Source organism: Girardinichthys multiradiatus, chromosome 7, assembly GCF_021462225.1.
Source record: "Girardinichthys multiradiatus isolate DD_20200921_A chromosome 7, DD_fGirMul_XY1, whole genome shotgun sequence".
NCBI lineage: Eukaryota > Metazoa > Chordata > Actinopteri > Cyprinodontiformes > Goodeidae > Girardinichthys > Girardinichthys multiradiatus.
This window is the reverse complement of record NC_061800.1, coordinates 35,896,774-35,918,291: the sequence shown is the minus strand read 5'-3', so window position 1 is coordinate 35,918,291 and position 21,518 is coordinate 35,896,774. Positions and strand designations below refer to the sequence as shown.

The following is a 21,518-nucleotide window of genomic DNA, read 5'->3' as shown; positions in this document are numbered from 1 at the left end:
TTACTTTCTAAGGCCTCTTATTTTGGTATTAACTGCAACTAGGCTTCGGATGCACAGTTGTTTTAAATCTGTGGTTCATCATAATTTCGTTTTTGTTTTAAGGAAGGACATTTATTCATACTGTTTCACTGCACCAAATGCAGCGTTTTGTCCTGGCTTATCTTCATGAAGCACATTTAACACATCCAAATGACATGCTAATTAACAGGACACATTTTGTCTGCTGAGAAAGTGTACATCTGAGATGTAACAGAGCTAAAATGTTGCATGTAGCAATTTTGTGTGTATAATTCAAAATTGAGTACAGTTGAAAAGCTTCTGTTTTCTTTTCTTTGGAGCTTTACACTTCAAGTTACAGTGATAAAGATATAATCTGACAAATTAATTATGGTTATTAATGATCCCCTTTTACTGGGAAATGATAACTAATGAAACAAAAAATTATGCATTAGCATAACTTGGTATTCTTGCCCAATCATCAGTATAATTTTGCCCAAAATGTGATATAGTTGGGCTGCACGGTAGTCAGTTGGTAGCACTGCTGCCTTGCAGCAAAAAGCTCCTGGGTTCGACTTCTGGTCAGGGGTCTTTCTGCATGGAGTTTGCATGTTCTCCCCGTGCATGCGTCAGTTCACTCCGGGTACTCTGGCTTCCTCTGACATTCCAAAAGCATGACTGTTAGGTTAATTGGTCTCTTTAAACTGCCCATAGATGTGAATGATTGTGTGTCTCTGTGTTGCCCTGCGATGGACTGGTGACCTGTCCTGAGTGTACCCCGCCTCTTGGCCGTAGACTGCTGAAGACAGGCGGCATCTCCCCTGCAACCTTGTACTGAAGAAGTGGGTATAGAAGATGGATGGAGAAATAGTACAGTTACCTTTAAATGAAAGTACATCATGTTTAAATTCAATGGTTTTACCTTTTGGATATATTTAGGGTTTTTGGGGTGTGCCTAATTTGGCAGGAGATGGGTAGACAGATTGGGACCTAGTCTGCAGTAATGTGAGTGCTGCTTTGGTCAGCTGTGGTGAAAATAGCTGCTCCACCATCTATGGTCATGAGAGATGGATTATGAACAAAACAATAAGATTCTGGATATGAGCTACTGCAATGAGCTTTCCCTGTGAGGTGCCTGGACTCAACTTAGAGATAGAATGAGGATCTTCATCACCCGGGAGGAGCTCAGAGAAGAACTGCTGCTCCGCTGTATCGAAAGGTTTCGATTCAGGTGATTCGGGTATCAAGTGTGATCCATTGTAACATTGCAAGCATGCTGTTAATCATGCACTGAAGTGTTTGACGTGACATCATCATGTTGCGTCCTAAACAGCTTCTCAGTAAAAGAAACTTTTGAACCTTTATCTGGAAACTGAAGCCACTCATGCAATAGACCAGTGCCATGCATGTGTTTTGTATAGGTATAGACATTTAGGCCCTACTTTTGTTGTTCAATGAGATGTGTCATAAATGTCTCAAAGTATGATATTGATGATGGTACGGAATCCTTCCTGTACTGTAAAAATGAGAGTAAAACTGAAATTTACCACATATTTTAAAGAAGACTAACTTTCAGTCACTAAAACTTGACTGCTACCTTTATAATAAATTGGAATAAATTGAATATAATGACATAATTTATTCTAGAGTTACATGTTAAGTCATGTCAAAGATATGCATCACCCAGTTACCTGAATAAAGGTTTAACAGGACTTTTAGATTAAGTTTTTAAGTTAAAGTTAAAAGTATATTTAAATCATCTCTCCCCCTCCTCCCCTTGTTGCTGCACACTGGTCAAGTGTTTACCCTATATTTTTGTCCAGGTGTCAAACCCAAAAGACTAAACATGTTATAGGTTATAGATAGCAGTTTTCTAACAAATCTCAATATGTTACAGTCATTTAGCTGCAGTGGTAATATTTGTTACCTTTCAGTGTAAATTAAAATGATAAGATCCTTTTCTACATGGTTGTGTAAATACCATTAAATTATAATATTTTGTTAAAGGTTATCATTCCATGAGAATTTCATACAAATGTAAGCATAGAAACAAATGCTTCAAAATTAGGAGTTGCTTTAAAAAGAGTTATCACACCCAACAAAACCTAAATGAGACTCCACACCCATACTTACTGACAGGAGTGATGACCTCTGATGACCTTAGTAGAGATTCAAGATAAAGTCTTCTGCAATGACTGTTGTTGTATATCTGATGGCTTAAACTCCAAAACGTTAGAATTCAGATCACAGAATCATAATAATCTTTCTGTCCTAATTCCATATCCAAAAACACAAAATGCATATCACGAATCCTTTGCTTTCCTTAGTGAAACATGTTATTAAGTACCACAGCAGCTTCAGTCTCCAGCAGGTTACAGATGACCTCAAGCTGGAGAGCCCTAGTTCAGTGAGTACTAACAGTACACAGAGAACCAACTTTAGGTGAAGAAAAATAACTTAGGGGAGAAATAAAGTAGTAAAAGAGACACAAAGCAGGGTTGAACATGACGGTCAAAGAAGCAAGTGAGTCAGTGAGGAACTGTTACTGTAAAACAGCCCCCATCTGATGACTTTAAGTGTAAAGTACAATAAAGCCCCATTATAAACCAGCCACAAACACGTACATGCACACACAAGGCCCCTTGTATAAAACAGAAAACACTGACAGGTGGGGCCATAAAATAACACCTACCCATCTCTTGTGTCTTTTCCTCCCACCAACCCACTGCTATAACTACTTTACCTTCCTCCATCCCAGTACTGCCCTGTCTCTGCCCCCCCCCCCCCCCCCCTCGTTTCAGAGGAGTAGTCTTTAAGCAGAGGAATGTCGTGGGTTATTTCCTTTTTTTCTTCTTACACGGGGTGTGCATGTTGCCTCATGCCCACCCTAGGGTTCTCACGACGTCCCGTCTTGTTTTTTGCACTAATTAGTGACTGCTGGCAGTTTGGAAACAGATGTTTAAAACCCTGCAAAAGATTTTAGACTTCAAACAGCGGGCCAGAAAGTAGAAAGAGATTCGCCCTTCCTTCCTTCATTTCTTTCTCTTTTACTGCTGTACCTCCTCTAACCTCTCTCTAGTAGAAATTACAATGATAAAAAATAATATTTATGGCATCATTTAAGTAACTGTTATGTAAACTACAAGGTTTGAAAATGTTTTTAAAGAATACTTTTAGTTTTTAATACTGAAAAAATCCATTCAACAAAGATTTTGCTGCAAGCCTTACTGTACTATTACTGTTTACTGTTTAAAATCAATAAAACATCAGCAGGCAATAAATGTCTTGGTTAAACAGTTTTTTTTATTTCTCCTCAGAGTGTCCTTGTCTATCATTTAAAGAGTTTGGCACACATCTGTGTGTTCATGTTGCAGAGCTAAGAGCCATGTCAAGGTTCTGTTGAATCCTGTCTGTTCATAGGGTAGGCAGGTGGTGACAGTGCTGGCTAAGCAACAGTCTGCTGTGTTACTGGCAAGCGTGTTGGTAATTAAAATTTGCCATCAGGGCCAAACTGCATGGGTGCAAAAAGAGAGGCTGCTGTCTTGCAGGAAGGCGACTATCTATTTCCACCAATTTTCACCACTCTGTATAAATGTCTACAGCTTGTAACTCAAGGTCTGAGTGTCTCTTTAAATCCTTTTTAGTCTTTATAGTTGTGATATAACTTACATCTCAGTTTTTGCTGCTTCTCTGTTTGTTTCATCACTGGGGATACTATGGCAGCAAAGTAAAATCAGCCTTGACTTTAAAGTTGAAATGATATTCTTCATCATTCACATTGTTATTTCACTGAATGATTGATTGAATAAACATAGTGATTACAAAAAGCTGACACATTAACCTGAGAAAACTGCTTGCATTGTCTCTATAAAAACCAATGCTTCGCAGAAGCATTCATGCCACTAAACTTGTACACATTTCGTCATGTTACAACCACAAACTGCAGTGTATTTTTCTGATAGGTCAACCTGAAGTAAGACATAATTATAGAATGGAAGAAAAATGCTTTATGGTGTTCATAATGTTACAGATACATAAAATTGAATTTTGTGGGGTGCATTTGTATTCCGGCCCTTTACTCTGATACCCCTAATATAATATGGTGCAATATTGGAGAACAAACACATCATGAATAAGGTTGTCAAGATAAAAGTTTTGGAGACGTTTAAAGTAGAGTTAAGTTAGAAAACAATATCCCAAGCACTGGAGATTTCAATTCATCATGTGATACACAGCTCAGCTGGGAGACTGTCGACTAGCTTTGCACTAAACAAATCTATCCTTTATCGAGCAAGGGTAGGAGGAAGCTGTTGTTGAAAGACAGACATTTGCAGTCCAGTTTGCAATTTGCCATAAGCCATGTGGGACACAGCAAACGTGGAAGAAGGTGCCCTGGTCAGATGAAACAAAAACTGAACTTTTTGGCCTACATGCAAAATGCTATATGAAAACTAGCCCTCAACATAGTTCAATCAGAACACTCATGTGTACATGTTGAAATACATCTTTATTGGCTAGTATGGTATAAGTTGGAATTTGGTGTCTGGGCTTTGATCTTCTCACTTCATGGTCATGTTGCTCACTAGTCATAGAATGATGAGTGCATCTCTATCTCCCAGAGCAAGTCTTCAGCATGTCAGAAAGTGAGCCGAGGCTCTCTGACCTCAGAGCCCTATGGGGGTCCTAGGGTGGTAGACGGGCTAAAGACAACAGAGTGGTTGAAATCAAATCATATTTATGTGTTAGAGTTGGCCAAAGTCCAGCCCTAAATCAGTTGAGAATCTGTGGTTAAATTGGTGATGAAAGCAAAACTTCTGTCTGTATGTGTGCAAATCTAGAGACATAACTCATTAGACTTGCACCTGAAACTGCTGCTAAAGATGGTTCTAGATACTATTGACTCAGGTGCCTACTAACGTGCTCTTCTCTATTCTAATTTTTCTCATTACATATTTTTTGGGGGGAAAACGTTTGAAATCCAGGTGTTCCTTCCACTTCTCCACCATGCATTTTGTGTTAGTGTGTTACTTAACATTAGACTGATTCAGATTAAAGTTTGTCGTAACTTGAGAAAAGGTGAAAACGACCAAGGTGATGCATGCTGTAAATGAAGTGATTGTTTTGTACCATAATGCAAAACTCCTTGACATTGGAAAGAGCTGGTGATTAAAGTTAATCAGCCACTTTAGAGTAGTTTTAATAGAAAAACTTGTCTTTCTAAGGCAGATGTTTCAAAGCAATCGAGGACTAACTTTGTGTATGTGAAGGCTTCACGCTGCTTTAACTGCAGCACTGTAATATTTATTAGCATAATGAATTTGAACGGCACCCCTTTGAGATCCGCCCAAACCAGCAAAACTGGGAGTCCCAGGTCTTTTTATGGCTAATTTAACTCGTGAGCAATGATAAACTTCTCATAAGCGGCAGTTCAGGTTAATTCACTTACTTAGAAACCACACAAAAGGAATCAACCGTTTGATCAAGAAACATTAGAGCTGGGTTATTCCTACATTCCTCAGAGGACATTTTATATCGTCGGTGCCGTGCAGGGCTTTCCTGACGGTACAGAACAAGGAGATTCAATTTGAACTAACACATACCGTGCATATACTAGTACATGTGTCAGCTTAGTGCTTATGTCTGTAATAACATTTTATTAGTCTTTAAATGAGAGCTGTGGACACTGTGTGTAATTGCCAGTGAGTAAATGCTGTTCTGTACAGACACTAACATTGTGTAGCAGTATACATTTGCCCACTAACAGCATGTCATTGTGTCAGCATGTGTATTCATATGCGCGTGCTTCGCTGTTCTTTTGAAGCAAGGCATTTGATTAGTTTAAAGTGATGTCGGGGTTTAATGTGTTGCTGTAGGATTTGTTTGTGTGTTTTGATTTTGCCCCGGCTTTCTGCTCGGCTTTAGGGTTCTTTAGTAGATCGCCTTTGAACTGGCAAAAACAAGGCAGCGAACGTTGTCGTCGGCTGTTTATCCGTGAAGAGGGGTCGATCGTGGGACACGCAGACATTAGATTAGGATTTTCCCAAAAGTGGTTTGGACTGATGACACAGAGATTTGTACAATGATCAAATTCAAAGCAGCAAGCTAAACTGGGAATAAGAGGTGCATTTTTAGTGGCACCTCTAATGAACTGGTTGTAACTGGCAATGGCATTGCTCAACGTTTGTGATTCCACATGCATAATACATCATAAATTGCATCCAGCATGTGTTGCAACTAATAAAATATGTTCCTTATTTTTAATTTGGAACACCACTTAGTAAAACAACCAAATCATACTGTAGGGTTTTCAGATTAGTGTAAGCAGAGGAGCACAATTTTCTGCTTATAAAAATGAGCTGTCAAGAAAGACAGATTATAACCAGATTGCACGATTGTTGCAGTCTGGGTTATTCAGCTTATGTTTGCCTCGCACTCTGACACGGCTGGTCATTACCTCCTAATTCATAACTGCTGAGTCACTCATTATTTATTCAAACCCTCATTTTTACTTAAAAACTAATAGCGTAACCAGCATAATACTTTACCTTTGGCATGCTCCAGTCCCAGATCTCAATATTCGTTACAACATAGCTCCAAAAGGCAAGTGCATGCAGGAACTAAACTGCCTCATTACATTTGTATGTTCTGAAAAATCATCACTGTAATTATTGACTATTGTTGAAGAGACGTCCAAATTTTTTTATTGGCACATAACTGCAGGGCTCTGAGATGTAATTCTTGCCTCAACTATTCCTTCATATTGCACTGTGGCCTGTGTGTAGTTTTCTTTGGTCTACTGTGTTATGTCGCCTCCAGTCCTAGTCTGCCACCAATATGTTGTATTTGATCTCTGTCTGGGGTTGTTTTATAGATGCCTCTGTCAACTCTCTAAAGCCCATTAAAAACTGCCAGATGTTTGTTCTAAATATGGTCGACAATTGACTTTCTTTGTAGTGTATAGGCAGAGTGAATAGAAGTGTCTGTTTCCAGATTTCCATCATTACAACCAACATTTTATGTTTTGCAAGGGTTATATTTTGTACAGATAACACACTGGATCTCTGACATTGAGCGGCCAGCTCACATGAGAGGTCATATATGACAAATAATAGCTCCTTCTAAATGTAATAGCTCACCTGGAGAAGATGGGTAAAAATCCTTTAAATAAATTCAATCTAATTTGCAGTTGGAATATCTCATACTAAAACATTCTTAATTTGTTTTGGAGTAGCCCAGCCAAAGTCCCAAGTTGAATCTAACAGAGAATCTGTGGAGGAAGCCAAAGATTAGGGTGATGGCAAGGAGGCCTTCCAACTTCAAAGACATGGAGCAGCTCACCCAAGAAAAATTGTCAAAATACCAGTGATATGCAAAAGCTTATATAAAGGGTTTAATTGCTGTAATTGCAGTAAGGATTTTACCGTTTTTGAGAAGTGCCTAAATGATTTTCCAGATGCTGTTTATCAATAAAATGTTCATAAGAGGAGAAAACAAATCTCTACATTGTTTTTAGTCTATTTCTCATTTTCTATCAGAAACGAGTGTCTTGGTTTAATATAAAAGTAATGGTTTGATTTGTCTAATATTTCAGGATGGGATTATGCTACTGCAATAAAGGAAGAATTTATTTTGAGATATTTTACCCTTCTTTAGGTGTACCAGTAAATGTGATATGGTACACCTGTAAATCCACTACCAGTATAAAGTGACTTAGTAAAGAGCAACAATTTGCAACCAGAAAAGCTTTAATCCATCTGGCAATTCATTGAAAGTCTGTTAAAACAGTGAAGTACTATTCTAACAAAAGAGATCATTTAATTTAAGTTAGTATTTCTGTTATAGTGCAGCTGAACACACTGGCCAAAGGTTGAGTCAGTTTCTTGAAAACTAGCTGTTTTTCCCTTACCAACAATACTGCTTTTATCTCAACCCAAGACTCCAATATTAATATATGCTGTTTCACATTTCTAAGACTGTCATACATGACAGAATAGGTGGGACTGCTGATAGCAATCTAATCTATATGATGAGTGATTGTAAATAACAATATCTGAGTCCTGATAGGGTATCAGCTAGATGGAGAGATGATTGCTAATAAAATCCACATACACATTCACACATACGCTCTTTGTGTAACAACTTGTGTTGGGGCAGCAAAGAAGTGATGCATATAGATCTCCTGGGCCTGTAATCTTATTTTCCATTTGTCAAACATTTACTGTCAATGTGTTGTAGATCTTAGAATCTACAACAAATGTTTTAATTTTGTTCCAAGTATGTAAATAAATATTATATCGATCGGCAAATATCATTTCAAACAGGACTTCTTCTGTTATTTCTCAAAATTGCAACCTTTCCTGTGATCTTCAGTCAGCCTCCGTGAGTCTTTGAAAGTTCTCTGTTGGGAAATAAAAAGCCACAAAGTTTTGAGCTTGAGACAGGAAGTGTTTGATCAGTCATCCAATTTTAGCCCTCGTCTTTATTTCCTCTTGTACTGGATACTCATAGCTAATGCTCTTTGTTTGATGGATCAGATCACATGTTTTACTGGCAGACCACTTTAATTAGACTGAGAGCAGACAGCTTCCTTATTTCCTGTCACCTGTTAACACCCGAATTTTACCTTTTTTGTCTTTCATCCATGTGCCAAAAGATTGTTTCCTAAACACCTAAAGCACATTTCACTCGCAGTTATTTTCTTTTGTTGAGGTTTATGGGGCTTGCAGACTCTGTTTTAAACTTTGCCTGCTCAGGGCGTAGGGTGTGCATATGTTAACAGTCGGTTTAATGAACAAATATTGCCCAAAAAAGATCTAACAGATGGTATTCCTTTGATGACACATTGTCAAGTGTGAAATTTGAAATCAAAATGTTATTTTGAAAGAACTTTTGTTGTATTTCCATTCAAGGCTAAACCTCAACTGAGAAAGAAGAGGCTATAAACCTTATTGGATGTGACTTGCAGAGTTCAGTTATAAAATGCATCATTCCCCTTTGCCTGTGGTACATGTTCCACTAACAGTAATCTCTCTTACTTGACAATATTCATCTCGGAGTCTGATTCTGCCCTATCTAGTCACAGAAGACTAAATTAAAGACTAAGTCTTGATATATCATGAAGGTACACCCTGGACTATATATTTTGTAATTTCATGTTTTATAATTAAAATAATTTATGAAGACGTAGAGAAATTTGTTGGTAGAATGTAGCGTGATGCATCTCTTCAAAGGTTTTGTTGTCGGTATATAAATCAAAAGGAAGCTGGTTATGGTTTCCTTAGAATCTTATTGCATGTTTTAAATTAAGTTAAATCGAATCCATTTAGTTGTCTGAGATAATTTTTAGTCTCCAAGAGTGGCATATGAGTAGCATAGAGGCAATTGTGGCTCAGTAGGAAGAGGAGTTGTTTTGCAATCAGACGGTTGTGGGTTCAATTCCAGCTTCCTGCTGCCATATGTTGATGTGCCCCTGGGCAAGGCACTTGCCTCAAGTTGCCTACTGATCGGTGTATGAATGTGTGAGCGTTAGTGAGTGCGATTGGGTGAATGTGGCTCTAGTGTAAAGCGCTTTGAGCGGTCTGTATGACTGGAAAAGCGCTATATAAGTTCAGTCCATTTACCATATGACCTGACTTGTCCAGCGGGTACACAATGGCCACTCAGGATAGGCACCAGCCACCCTACGCCCTTCAAGGATAAGTAGGTTTAGACAGTGGATTGATGGGTGGATGGATTTGGAGTATATCAATAAAATAAACTAGGTTAAGTGTGAAATAATACCTAACTTGAGTTCTCAACATCTGTTGGCTAAACCAGATGACTGATTGTCTCTTAATATGAATGGTTGTGGTGGTAGCCAGTGACCAACCATAAGTATATGGAAGATTTTTTATGCAATATTATACACATTTGTGAACTATTTCTGAACTATTAGTTTAAAGAGCTTGTCCTCTTCAGGTTGGAGGGGAGTTCCTTCCTCAAGTGTAGAAGTTCAAGTATCTCGGCGTCTTGTTCATGAGTGAGGGAAGAATGGAGCGGGTGATCGACAGACGGATCGGTGCGGCTGCCGCAGTAATGGGGACGCTGTGCCGGTCCGTTGTGGTGAAGAGAGAGCTGAGCCGAAAAGCGTAGCTCTCAATTTACCGGTCAGTCTACGTTCCTACCCTCACCTATGGCCATGAACTTTGGGTCATGACCGAAAGAACGAGATCCCGGATAAAAGCGGCTGAAATGAGCTTCCTCTGTAGGGTGGCTGCGCACTCCCTTAGAGTTAGGGTGAGGAGCAGCCATCCGGGAGGAGCTTGGAGTAGAGCCGCTGCTCCTCCACATCGAAAGATACCAGCTGAGGTGGCTCGGACATCTATACCGGATGCCTCCTGGACGCCTTCCTCGGGAGGTGTTCCAGGCACGTCCCACCGGGAGGAGGCCCAGGGGACGGCCCAGGATATGCTGGAGGGACTATGTCTCTCGGCTGGTCTGGGAACGCCTTGGGCTCCCCCCGGAGGAGCTGGAGGAGGTGTTTGGGGAGAGGGACGTCTGGGTGTCTCTGCTGAGTCTGCTGCCCCCACGACCCGGTCCAGGATAAGCGGAAGACGACAAGTACAAGTACAATCAGAAAATATTTCCAACTTACCTGCAATGTCCATTAGACCAAGCATTTGGGATGCTGAGATAAGGGAATCTTCATCAGTGTATACAGAGCATAGTTTCAGATCATGTAACATTTTTATTCTGTCATTGCTGTGATATTCATGTAGCATTTATGTACGTACATTTTGTTGCTGTAGTACCTTTGTCCAATATATTGCATATCGGGAGTTTTTTGCCCAAAGTCGGTGGCAGCCTGGTTCAACTGGAGATCAAATTGTCCATAGTGAAGTATTAGATGCGTATACAGTCACTGCAGGATCATTACTTACTTACTTACTGTATATTCATACGAAAATAAAATGCAAGGCAGATAGGCAATAGTGTGATGGGGGCATAAGGATTTTGTAAACTCACTGCAGTCCAGTGAGTGTTGTACTTTTTGTTTGAGTTTGTCCATTAACCATGTCACCACTGTCTAGCAGTTTCCTGTGCTTTGTAGGAACTTAAGCTTTCAGACAATATGATTTTGAGATCATTCATGCTTTAAATCATTTGATCAGACAGAATACATCACAAAAAAAGAAAACACTTCTCTTTACAAAACATAAAACTAAACTTTTATCTTATCTGAAAGGTTTTAGACCTCAAAATACCATTAAAATAACACTGTACTGAAGCTCTTTCTTGCTGTTCTACTCTTCTTTGAACCCCATTTCCCGCAGTGAATGACCCATCATCAAACAGTAGCAATGTGGATGCAATTATGACTCCTAGGTCAGTTTGTCTCTTTAAGGTTTAAGTGGGCTGGAGCGTTTCATGATTACAGACTTTGCTGTGTGTTTAAGGCCCGGACGTTTGCGATTCTGGGGTTGCCACTGACTCTTTCTAAAAACCTGCAAAGCTGCACTCTGAACTCAGTGCAAGTGCTGTTTGAACTGTTTTACTGTTGTTTACCCTGAAATCTCACAGCCTTTATTATCCCTTCACCACTGATCACAACTCCTTTAAACTTTACTTTCAACACTCTAAATCAGTAAAACACTGTTTACACAAAAAGCACAATTGTGAGTTATTTTCTTTTATCTTAACAAGCTGCAACCAAAACATGCAATGCTAAAAAAAACTTTTTTTTCATTTTTAACATTATTATTACAGTATTCACTCTACAAGATTGCACCAGTGCTTCTAAAATCTATTTGTTTACATGACTGATAAAGTGGATTTTAAAAATTTTAAAAATGTTAAAATGTCAGATTGTTGTGATCTAAAAAATACATCATTTAATTTATTTTCACATTTAATGTGACATATATTCTGTACAAAACTAGTTTATTAGCCAGCATAGACAAAATCTTTCTTTGTGAAAAAAAATCTGCTTTTGAGCTTAAATTTAGCTCTCTTCTGAATGAAGATGACGCACGACATAGATCAAACAGTGTCAGCAAATTTGGGGGATAATTAGTCGCTCTCTGAATCTTACTGCGATCAATGTTGGAATGGATTCTTGTCCTTATTTGCCCAGTCATGAGAGCTTCTACCGCTGTCTTCTTTCCCCTCAAACACTTTTTAGAGCTTGACCCTAATATTAAGCTCATTCACACCAGAGACTTGCTGTCCAGTCATTGTTGAATTTGTCTGATGTAAATTTGCTGCAGCAAATCCTAATGTTTGGTATTGTCTATTATAGTGTAACAGGAGTTCCTATCCATGTTAAGCTTGCACAATGCAATTTTAAGTCCCGTATCACTTTTGCACTCTCACAATGTGGGAGTATTAAAAAAATTAATAAACTGGTTGCCTAAGTTTCCAAACCCTTAAGCTGAAGCTTTGTTGAAGTTGCTTTCATTTTAGTTTAGAATTCAGTCTTCTTTAGTGGATTTCTAATAAAATGCAACATCTCGGCTTGACAATATTCGCCGCCTCTGTCTCAAAAGTTTTCAAACTGTGAGGAAGTAATCCTACATATTTTCTCTCAAAATCAATTCTGGACCATGGTTTGGTCATTTTGACACTTAACCAAATTTATTCAAGCAAAGCTAAATTGGGCTTAGCTAGGCTAAAATTAGCTAAGCAAAAACAGATTAAACTAAACTAAACCAAAATGAACTAAACTTAGTGTAGCTAAAGTATGCTAAACTCAGCTAACTAGCTTGAACTGAGCTAAGCTAAAATATGCTAAGCTAAATTCCTCTGAAAATGGTGAGCTAAGAGAGCTGGACTGAAAATTAGTAAAAAACAATGTTTAAAGAAAAGACTTAAATGTTTAAAGAAAAAAGACCTTATCTGATAATAAAATTACTTTTATTGATTGTGGCTGCATGGTGGTGCAGTTGGTAGCACTGTTGCCTTGCAGCAAGAAGGTCCTGGGTTTGACTCCCGGCCAGGGGTCTTTCTTCATGGAGTTTGCATGTTCTCCCCGTGCATGCGTGTGTTCTGTCCGGGTACTCCAGCTTCCTCCCACAGTCCAAAAACATGACTGTTAGGTTAATTGGTTTCTATAAATTGTCCTTAGGCGTGAATGAGTGTGTGGATGGTTGTTTGTCCAGTGTGTGTCTGTGTTGCCCTGTGATGGACTGGCGACCTTGGTTTCACACAAATGTTGAAATATAATAAAATCTCTTCATCTACAACTTTATAGCAAACTTCGGAAAGTTTTGGGTCAAACTGGTAAACTGCTATATAGAGCTGTTTATTACTTCATCTTCTTTGAAAAAATGTCTGGTTTCATCTAAAGAAAATCAACCCCACAGCATGATGCTGCTACCACTATGCTTTACTGTGGATGTAGTGTTCAACAAAGTACCACCTAAAACAGATTTATTTGTTTTTCAATTTAATTGTACATGATATTTATATATTATATACATATGTAGATCTATCTATCTATCTATCTATCTATCTATCTATCTATCTATCTATCTATCTATCTATCTATCTATCTATCTATCTATCTATCTATCTATCTATCTATCTATCTATCTATCTATCTATCTATCTATCTATCTATCTATCTATCTATCTATCTATCTATCTATCTATCTATCTATCTATCTATCTATCTATCTATCTATCTATCTATCTATCTATATACAGGGGTTGGACAATGAAACTGAAACACCTGTCATTTTAGTGTGGGAGGTTTGAGAGGGGTTGGACTCTCTTCTACTCTGGAGTGGCCCACGGGGAGAGGCGGCGGGCTGGTGTGGGTTTGCTTGTTGCCCCCCAGCTCAGCCGTCTCGTGTTGAGGTTTACCCCAGTGGATGAGAGGGTCATATCCCTGCGCCTTCGGGTTGGGGTGAGGTCTCTGACTATCATTTCAGCCTACGGGCCGAGTGGTAGTGCAGAGTACCCGGCCTTCTTAGCGTCCCTGTCGGGGGTGCTGGATAGTGCCCCTCCCGGGGACTCCATTGTTCTGCTGGGGGACTTCAACGCCCACGTGGGGAACGACAGTGACACCTGGAGAGGTGTGATCGGGAGGAATGGCCTCCCCGAATCCGAGTGGTGTTTTGTTATTGGACTTCTGTGCTAGTCACGGATTGTCCATAACGAACACCATGTTCAAACATAAGGGTGTCCATCAGTGCACTTGGCACTAGGACACCCTAGGCAGGAGGTCGATGATCGACTTTGTTGTCGTATCATCAGACCTTCGGCCGCATGTTTTGGACACTTGGGTGAAGAGAGGGGCTGAGCTGTCCACTGATCACCACCTGGTGGTGAGTTGGATCCACTGGGGGAGGAGAAAGCCGGACAGACTTGGCAGGCCCAAGCGCATAGTGAGGGTCTGCTGGGAACGCCTGGCGCCTGGCGGAGCCCTCAGCCAGGGATGTATTCAACTCCCACCTCCGGGAGAGCTTCGACCAGATCCCGGGGGATGTTGGAGACATAGAGTCCGAGTGGACCATGTTCTCTGCATCTATTGTCGATGCTGCTGCCCGTAGCTGCGGTCGTAAGGTCTGCGGTGCCTGTCGCGGCAGCAATCCCAGAACCCAGTGGTGGACACCGGCAGTAAGGGATGCTGTCAAGCTGAAGAAGGAGTCCTATTGGCTGTGGTTGGCTTGTGGGACTCCTGAGGCGGCTGACGGGTACCGTGAGGCCAGGCGTGCTGCGGCCCGGGCTGTGGCAGAGGCCAAAACTCGGGCCTGGGAGGAGTTCGGTGAGGCCATGGAGAAGGACTACTGGTTGGCCTCGAAGCGATTCTGGCAAACTGTCCGGCGCCTCAGGAGGGGGAAGCTGTGCTTTGCCAACAATGTTTATAGTGGGGGCGGGAGACTGCTGACCTCGACTGAGGACATTATCGGGCGGTGGAAGGAGTACTTTGAGGATCTCCTCAATCCTGCCGTCACGCATTCCGTGGTGGAAACAGAGGCTGGGGACTCGGGGTTGGACTCTTTCATCACCCAGGCTGAAGTCACCGAGGTGGTTAAAAAGCTCCGCGGTGGCAAGGCTTCGGGGGTGGATGAGATCTGCCCTGAGTACCTCAAGTGTCTGGATGTTGTAGGGCTGTCATGGTTGACACGCCTCTTCAACATTGCATGGCGGTCGGGGACAGTGCCTCTGGACTGGCAGACTGGGGTGGTGGTCCCCTTTCATAAGAAGGGGGACCGGAGGGTGTGTTCCAACTACAGGGGGATCACACTCCTCGGCCTCCCTGGTAAGGCCTACGCCTGGGTATTGGAGAGGAGAGTCCGACCGATAGTCAAACCTCGGCTTCAGGAGGAGCAGTGTGGTTTTCGTCCCGACCGTGGAACACTGGACGCTCCATGAGTATGGAATTGGGGGCCCTTTATTAGGGGCCATTCGGTCCCTGTACGAGCGGAGCAGGAGTTTGGTCCGCATTGCCGGCACTAAGTCGGACCTGTTCCCGGTGCATGTTGGACTCCGGCAGGGCTGCCCTTTGTCACCGGTCCTGTTCATAACTTTTATGGACAGGATTTCTAGACGCAGCCAAGGGCCGGAGGCGGTCTGGTTTGGGGACCAGTGGGTTTCGTCTCTTCTTTTTGCAGATGACGTGGTGCTGCTGGCCCCCAGCATGCGCTGTGGACAATGTGAAACATGTATTGGTCAATACACACAGCAAGACTGGTGAAACATTGGTTTGATGAACATGAAAGTGAAGTTGAACATCTCCCATGGCCTGCACAGTCACCAGATCTAAATATTATTGAGTCACTTTGGGGTGTTTTGGAGGAGCGAGTCAAGAAACGTTTTCCTCCACCAGTATCACATAGTGACCTGGCCACTATCCTGCAAAAAGAATGGCTTAAAATCCCTCTGACCACTGTGCCGGACTTGTATATGTCATTCCCAAGACGAATTGACGCTGCATTGGCCGCAAAAGGAGGCCCTACACCATACTAATAAATTATTGTGGTCTAAAAACCAGGTGTTTCAGTTTCAATGTCCAACCCATGTATATACATTTAACAAATTCTATGTAAAAAGTTTTGAGATAATTTATCATTGTAATTGTTTTACATCCTAAAAGACTGGCATTGTAACATGGGTGTGTATGCTTCTGAGAACGACTGTGACATAATAACTGATGAATTACATTTGATAAGAAATTAATTAAATGTAATTTAAGGAACAAATATATCCAAAGACTGACCCTCTGTGAACATTGCATCTGCTAGTTTTACCTAAGCCAGAAACCTAAGCAGGACATTTGGATGTTGAATAGAACAGGTAGAAGCAGTGAGCAGTAAATTAATAACACCAAGAATGTAAAAGAAATTGCAATACTAAGATTTTTAGTAGGTCAAGTACAATGTTTAAAAACATGTGACTTTCACAAATTTCCTCTGAAACCACTTTATGAGGAACTTCATGCTTATTTCTTTGTAATTATCCACACATGGCATATTCTGTATCCCTGGATATGCCTGCTCATAATAGGGCTGCAAGCCTTTTGCTATCAGTATCAAAGAACATCTAGCACAGTTATTGGGGACATGCAAACCTTTGGTTATGGCAAAATGTAACTGTAGTTTCTAAACAGACAAGGCAAGTATTCAGCTACAAGCCTCCAAGCTTTATTGTTAGCACATGTTTAGAATGTCTTAAAGGCCCAGCCTGTGTGGGTGGGTGTGTGTGTGTGCATGCGTGCGTGCTTGTGTCCATGCGTGTCTGTTGATAGGGGCGGCAGCAGTAGCATCTGTCAGTACTCTGGGTGGCCTGGTGTTCCTGTTGGTAATTGGATCTTAAAGTTTTGGACTGGTGCTGACTGATAAACACCCACCAACACACATATGTACACACATTACACACAAAAAACGGACATGACTGTTGTAGAACTTGTTTCTGTGTTTGTTTATGTCTGTGCTCCGAATGAAATAGATGAGGTTACATTTATGCACCAGGATGCTGACTCTGGTCACCTAAAATTATTTTCAGACATCATGATAGAGCTTGTTTATGTGTCAAGGTGTAGTTTAACCAGCTTTACCTGACCGTGCTGTACATGTATGATGAACAGGGATTTGACGTCCAGTTTGGCTTTACCAGGCAAAATCAGACCATTAAAGTGAAAACATGTAAATACCACACTGCCCAGATGTGTAATATGCTGTTACATGTGGGTCATCCATGAAGTCATTACTTCATGCCAAAGATGAATAATGACAATGCTGTCTGTTTGGGTAATGCCTGCATCCACTATGTTATTTGATATCAGTAGGTTAAACCACTTTGAGACAGACCACCTGGAATTCCTACTGGGAAACTATCTATTTCTGAAATGGATTCTAGATCATTAAGCAGACACAGGACCTTGAAGAAATATATGTAACTTGTTAAGTACATGCCTACCTTGCAAAAGTCTTTATACCTGTTGAACCCTTTTTTGATTTTACAACAAACTTCAATGTATTTTATTTACATTTTAGGTGACAGATCACCATGAAGTAGTACATATTTGTAAACTGAAAGAAAATTAAAATGAAAATCAGAACCCTTGAGCAGCAGCATGATCCTGCCACCACCACATTTTCCCATAAGGATAGTGTGTTCAGGGTTATCTGCGTTGTTAGATGATGATAATGTGCAGATAGTGCTTTGTATGTAACGTAGAAACTTATATTTTTACCTTATCTGCCAAGAGCACTTTTTTGCCGTGTTCGTTCCAACGCCTCTAGAAATAGTTTTTCTTTTCAGGATTACCATTTATTTATCTCCATCCATCTATCCATCAACTCTGACCGGCTACCCTGTCCCTTCTGAAGCAGAGTATCCCTACAGCATGACGCTGCCTCCACCTAGTTACACCATAGGGAGTCTGTATTTTCAGGGCAGTGTGCAGTCTTAGTTTCCCTCAACACATAGCATTTGCATGTACAGTAGGCCAGAAGGTTCAATATTGGTCTGATCTGACCAGAACACATTTGTGCATGTATGCTACATGGCTTGTGGCAAAATGGACTTCTCATGGCACAGCTTTCTTCTTGCCAGTGTTCCATAAAGGCCAGATTTGTAGCTTTTATGGGCACAAATAGCATGGCCCATGCTAACTTCTCTAGAGTTAGCATGGGCATCTGAAGTTCTTCTGTGATAAATGCTTTCTCTGCCTAACTAGTGAAGGTGGGCAACCATGTTTTGGTAGGTTTATAGCTGTGCCGTATCTGTTTAAAATGTTTGGATTTAACAGTGCTCTGTTAGATGTTCAAAACCTGAGAAATTGTTTTCTAACCCTACCCAGCTTTAAATGTACCAACTTCATCCCTGACCTGTCTGCCATGTTCCTTGGTCTTCATTATGCTGTTTGTGTGCTAATGCTCTCTAACAAACCTCTGAGGAATTTAAATATGACCTGTCGCCTATTTTATACACTCGATGAGTGTGGCCTTTATGGAACACTGGCAAGAAGAGAATAAATTACACACAAGTGGACTGTATTTACTAATTATGTGATGTCTGAAGGCACTTGGTCAATCAGGGTTTAGTCCCCTCACCCAATAACCTCTTCTCTCTTTCTCCCTCCACCCCATACCTTCTATCCATTTTCCTCTGTTGTCTTCTAGGTGGTGCTCGACAACATGAGAAGGAAATGCAAGTGCCACGGGACTTCAGGGAGCTGCCAGCTCAAGACCTGCTGGCAGGTCACTCCAGAGTTCCGGCTGGTGGGTTCAATGCTAAAAGAACGCTTCCACATTGCCACCCTTATCAAGGCTCAGAACAGGAATAACGGCCAGCTGGACCATTCAAACCATAACAACCACAACCATCACCACCATCACACTCATCGAGACAACCACCACTCGCATCGGCGGCGGCTTAACATCAGGGAGCTGGTGTATTTTGAGAAGTCACCTGATTTTTGTGAGAGGGACCTCAGCTCAGACTCAGTGGGCACGCAGGGCCGGATCTGCAACAAGACCAGCCCTGAGATGGACAACTGTGAGAGCCTGTGCTGCGGGAGGGGGCACAATATTCTGCAGCAGACGCGCAGCGAACGCTGCAACTGCAAGTTTCACTGGTGCTGCTACGTGGTCTGTGAAGAGTGCAGGATAACAGAATGGGTCAGCGTTTGCAAATGAAGAAAAACACACTAAAAGACACAAGAAATAAGTAAAAACAATACTGCCTAATGCCCCAATTAGTTTTGTCATAGACTGCAGTATTTTTGTCGCAGATAAGTCGTGGAAGGACAGTGTGATGCATTTGATGTGGCAAAAGGAAACTTGTGATGGTTCGTGTGGAGTGTGCACATGCAGGAGGCATGTGAAGTTGCCACAAGCCAGAGTAAAAAGGATATGCACCACCTTTCTGTGGAACTTAGTTATAGTAAACCAAATCTCAATTGAAAACATGATGTGTTAACCTTACTAAGCAAAGAGGATTGCACCAGAAAGAGAGTTAAATTTATTTCTAGTTTTAAGGATATAAGATCTTCATATTGTTTAAAACGCCAATTTGTTTTGTATATTTTAGACTATTTATACACTAAACAGTACAATCAGCAACTGACACCAATGCGTGAATCCTGTCATTTTCATGTCTTTTGACCACTACCTACAGACAAACTGTAAAAATCTTACTGAGTTTACTCAAAACAACAAACTATTTCATCATTTGCAGATTTTGTGCCTTCTTGTATGGCAGTTAAGGAGTTTAAATATTTATTTATAGCAGCTGTCACGTTGCACATATGACACAGCAGTTTTAAGTGATACTTTACAATCCTCCAGTCAATGTTATTATAATGTTTATAATAAAGTTTAACCCTGCAAACAACTATGACACCCCTCAAAGAACACAGGTGCTCATTATAGTGAGAAAAGAGAAGATTTGGGTCTAAAACTGACTCCTAGAATGGAGTGAATTGATAATGTGGTTTCAGCCGTGGCAACTGCAGGGCTGGTGGTCATGCTGGTCTAAAAGAGAGATCTGAAGCTGTATGTTAGTACTGCTTAATGGGATTCCTCATTGTACACCTTTACCTTCTTCAAATGGAGAACATAAATAAAAAGTCCAGATACCAGGCCTAAACACTATGTGCGTGGACTCACTCAAGATAAACAACAGACACAAGTTTTGTTTTAGGACCACAATGTAAGACAGCACAGATATGCAATTCTCAGTTCCCAGTGTGTCATGTGTGATGTGATACGTGATGTAAGAAGATGGTCAGACTGCACAGTAGATCTGACAAGTCCACATATTATCTTTGACATATCTAAACAGCACTGTAAATAAAAAAAAGTATGCTGCACAAATGCCATCAATAATATTCAAGTGCATCAAAAAGCTGAGTGCACATAAACAAGCTCCAGTTGCACACACACTATAAACATCCTTAAGTGGCATAAATCAGTCTTTCCTGTTTTGTGATGCACTGTCTTGTGTGCAACACTGTAAGCTTCTTGTTGTATGTACACTCACTCGTTTCACAAATTATCATTGTGTACTATATCCTGATGTCAGCTTCAAAGTATATAAGGAATAGTATAAGTGAGCTACTTATCAGATGGTTTAATTTATTTAAAGCAATGTATTTTCTGTGTTGAAAACAGAAAGCTGGGATTGTGTTACCTGTGTAACTGATAAGTAGTTTGCACATACTAAAAAGTGTCCACGAGAACTTTGAAAAATGTCAACATTATGTATTCTAAGTGTTAAATGTAATGTATGTTTGTATTTTTATGTTTTAATATGTTTATTATCTAAGTTATTTTATTTTTGTGGATAACTTAATATTTGTAAGACAATAAAAACAGACTGTGTTCATGAAACAAGCTTAATCGTGATGAATGATAGCATGCTTTTGCTTTTACAAGAGGTACAGCTATTTATGGCACATTGTGATAATGTTTACCATTTCTATTTCCCTAATATGTTTACTTTTCCAAGCCAACAAAATTCAAGCATTTTGCATTTTATAATTTATGCCTAAGACAAAACAAAGCAATGAGGAGCTTTCAAGCAAGATCCCTTCAGGCCTGGCTCCTGGTAGATGTTCAGGTCTTTCTAATTAGGGCAATGTTTGCCACTTCCTCAAGTATCTAAATAAATAAAAACCACTCTTGATAAAAATGTAAAAAAAAATGTTGGTCTTCTTTCCCTCGTTTAAAATCACCATTATAAATTGTTGACACATCTAAAACATGCATATAGCTGTGAGTTGATGATGACAACACTTGCAAGCTTGAAGCACAGGGAGCAGGTGAGAGTCAAACCTCCTTGTTAAATAACACTTATGCTAGAAATTACGTTCTATTACTGATTGCCTTGTTCACTTATTTACTTGTTTTTTATTTACTTCCATATATTTATTGCAAATCTACAGCCGCAACTTTAAACATAAGTTGTCTTCTGTGTCATTTGAGAGTTAATTTGTCTTACATGACTTATGAGTGCCTTTTTTATTTTTTATTTTATGTGTTTTTAACTTTCTAACTTCAACAATGTCCCAGAAGCATCTAGCTGATGGCACA

The 21,518-nt window shown here is 40.4% G+C and overlaps 1 protein-coding gene across 1 annotated transcript in view; it reads left to right on the top strand.

Annotated features, from left to right (window-relative positions):
* Window positions 1-21,054, top strand: part of wnt10a (wingless-type MMTV integration site family, member 10a) — a 38,487-nt gene extending 17,433 nt beyond the window's left edge. Inside the window, exon 4 of the mRNA XM_047370902.1 lies at window positions 18,606-21,054. Within this exon, the coding sequence (XP_047226858.1) occupies window positions 18,606-19,121 (516 nt within the window). The 3' untranslated portion in view covers window positions 19,122-21,054. The remainder of the gene's footprint in view (window positions 1-18,605) is intronic.
* The last annotated feature ends 464 nt before the right edge of the window (window positions 21,055-21,518 follow it).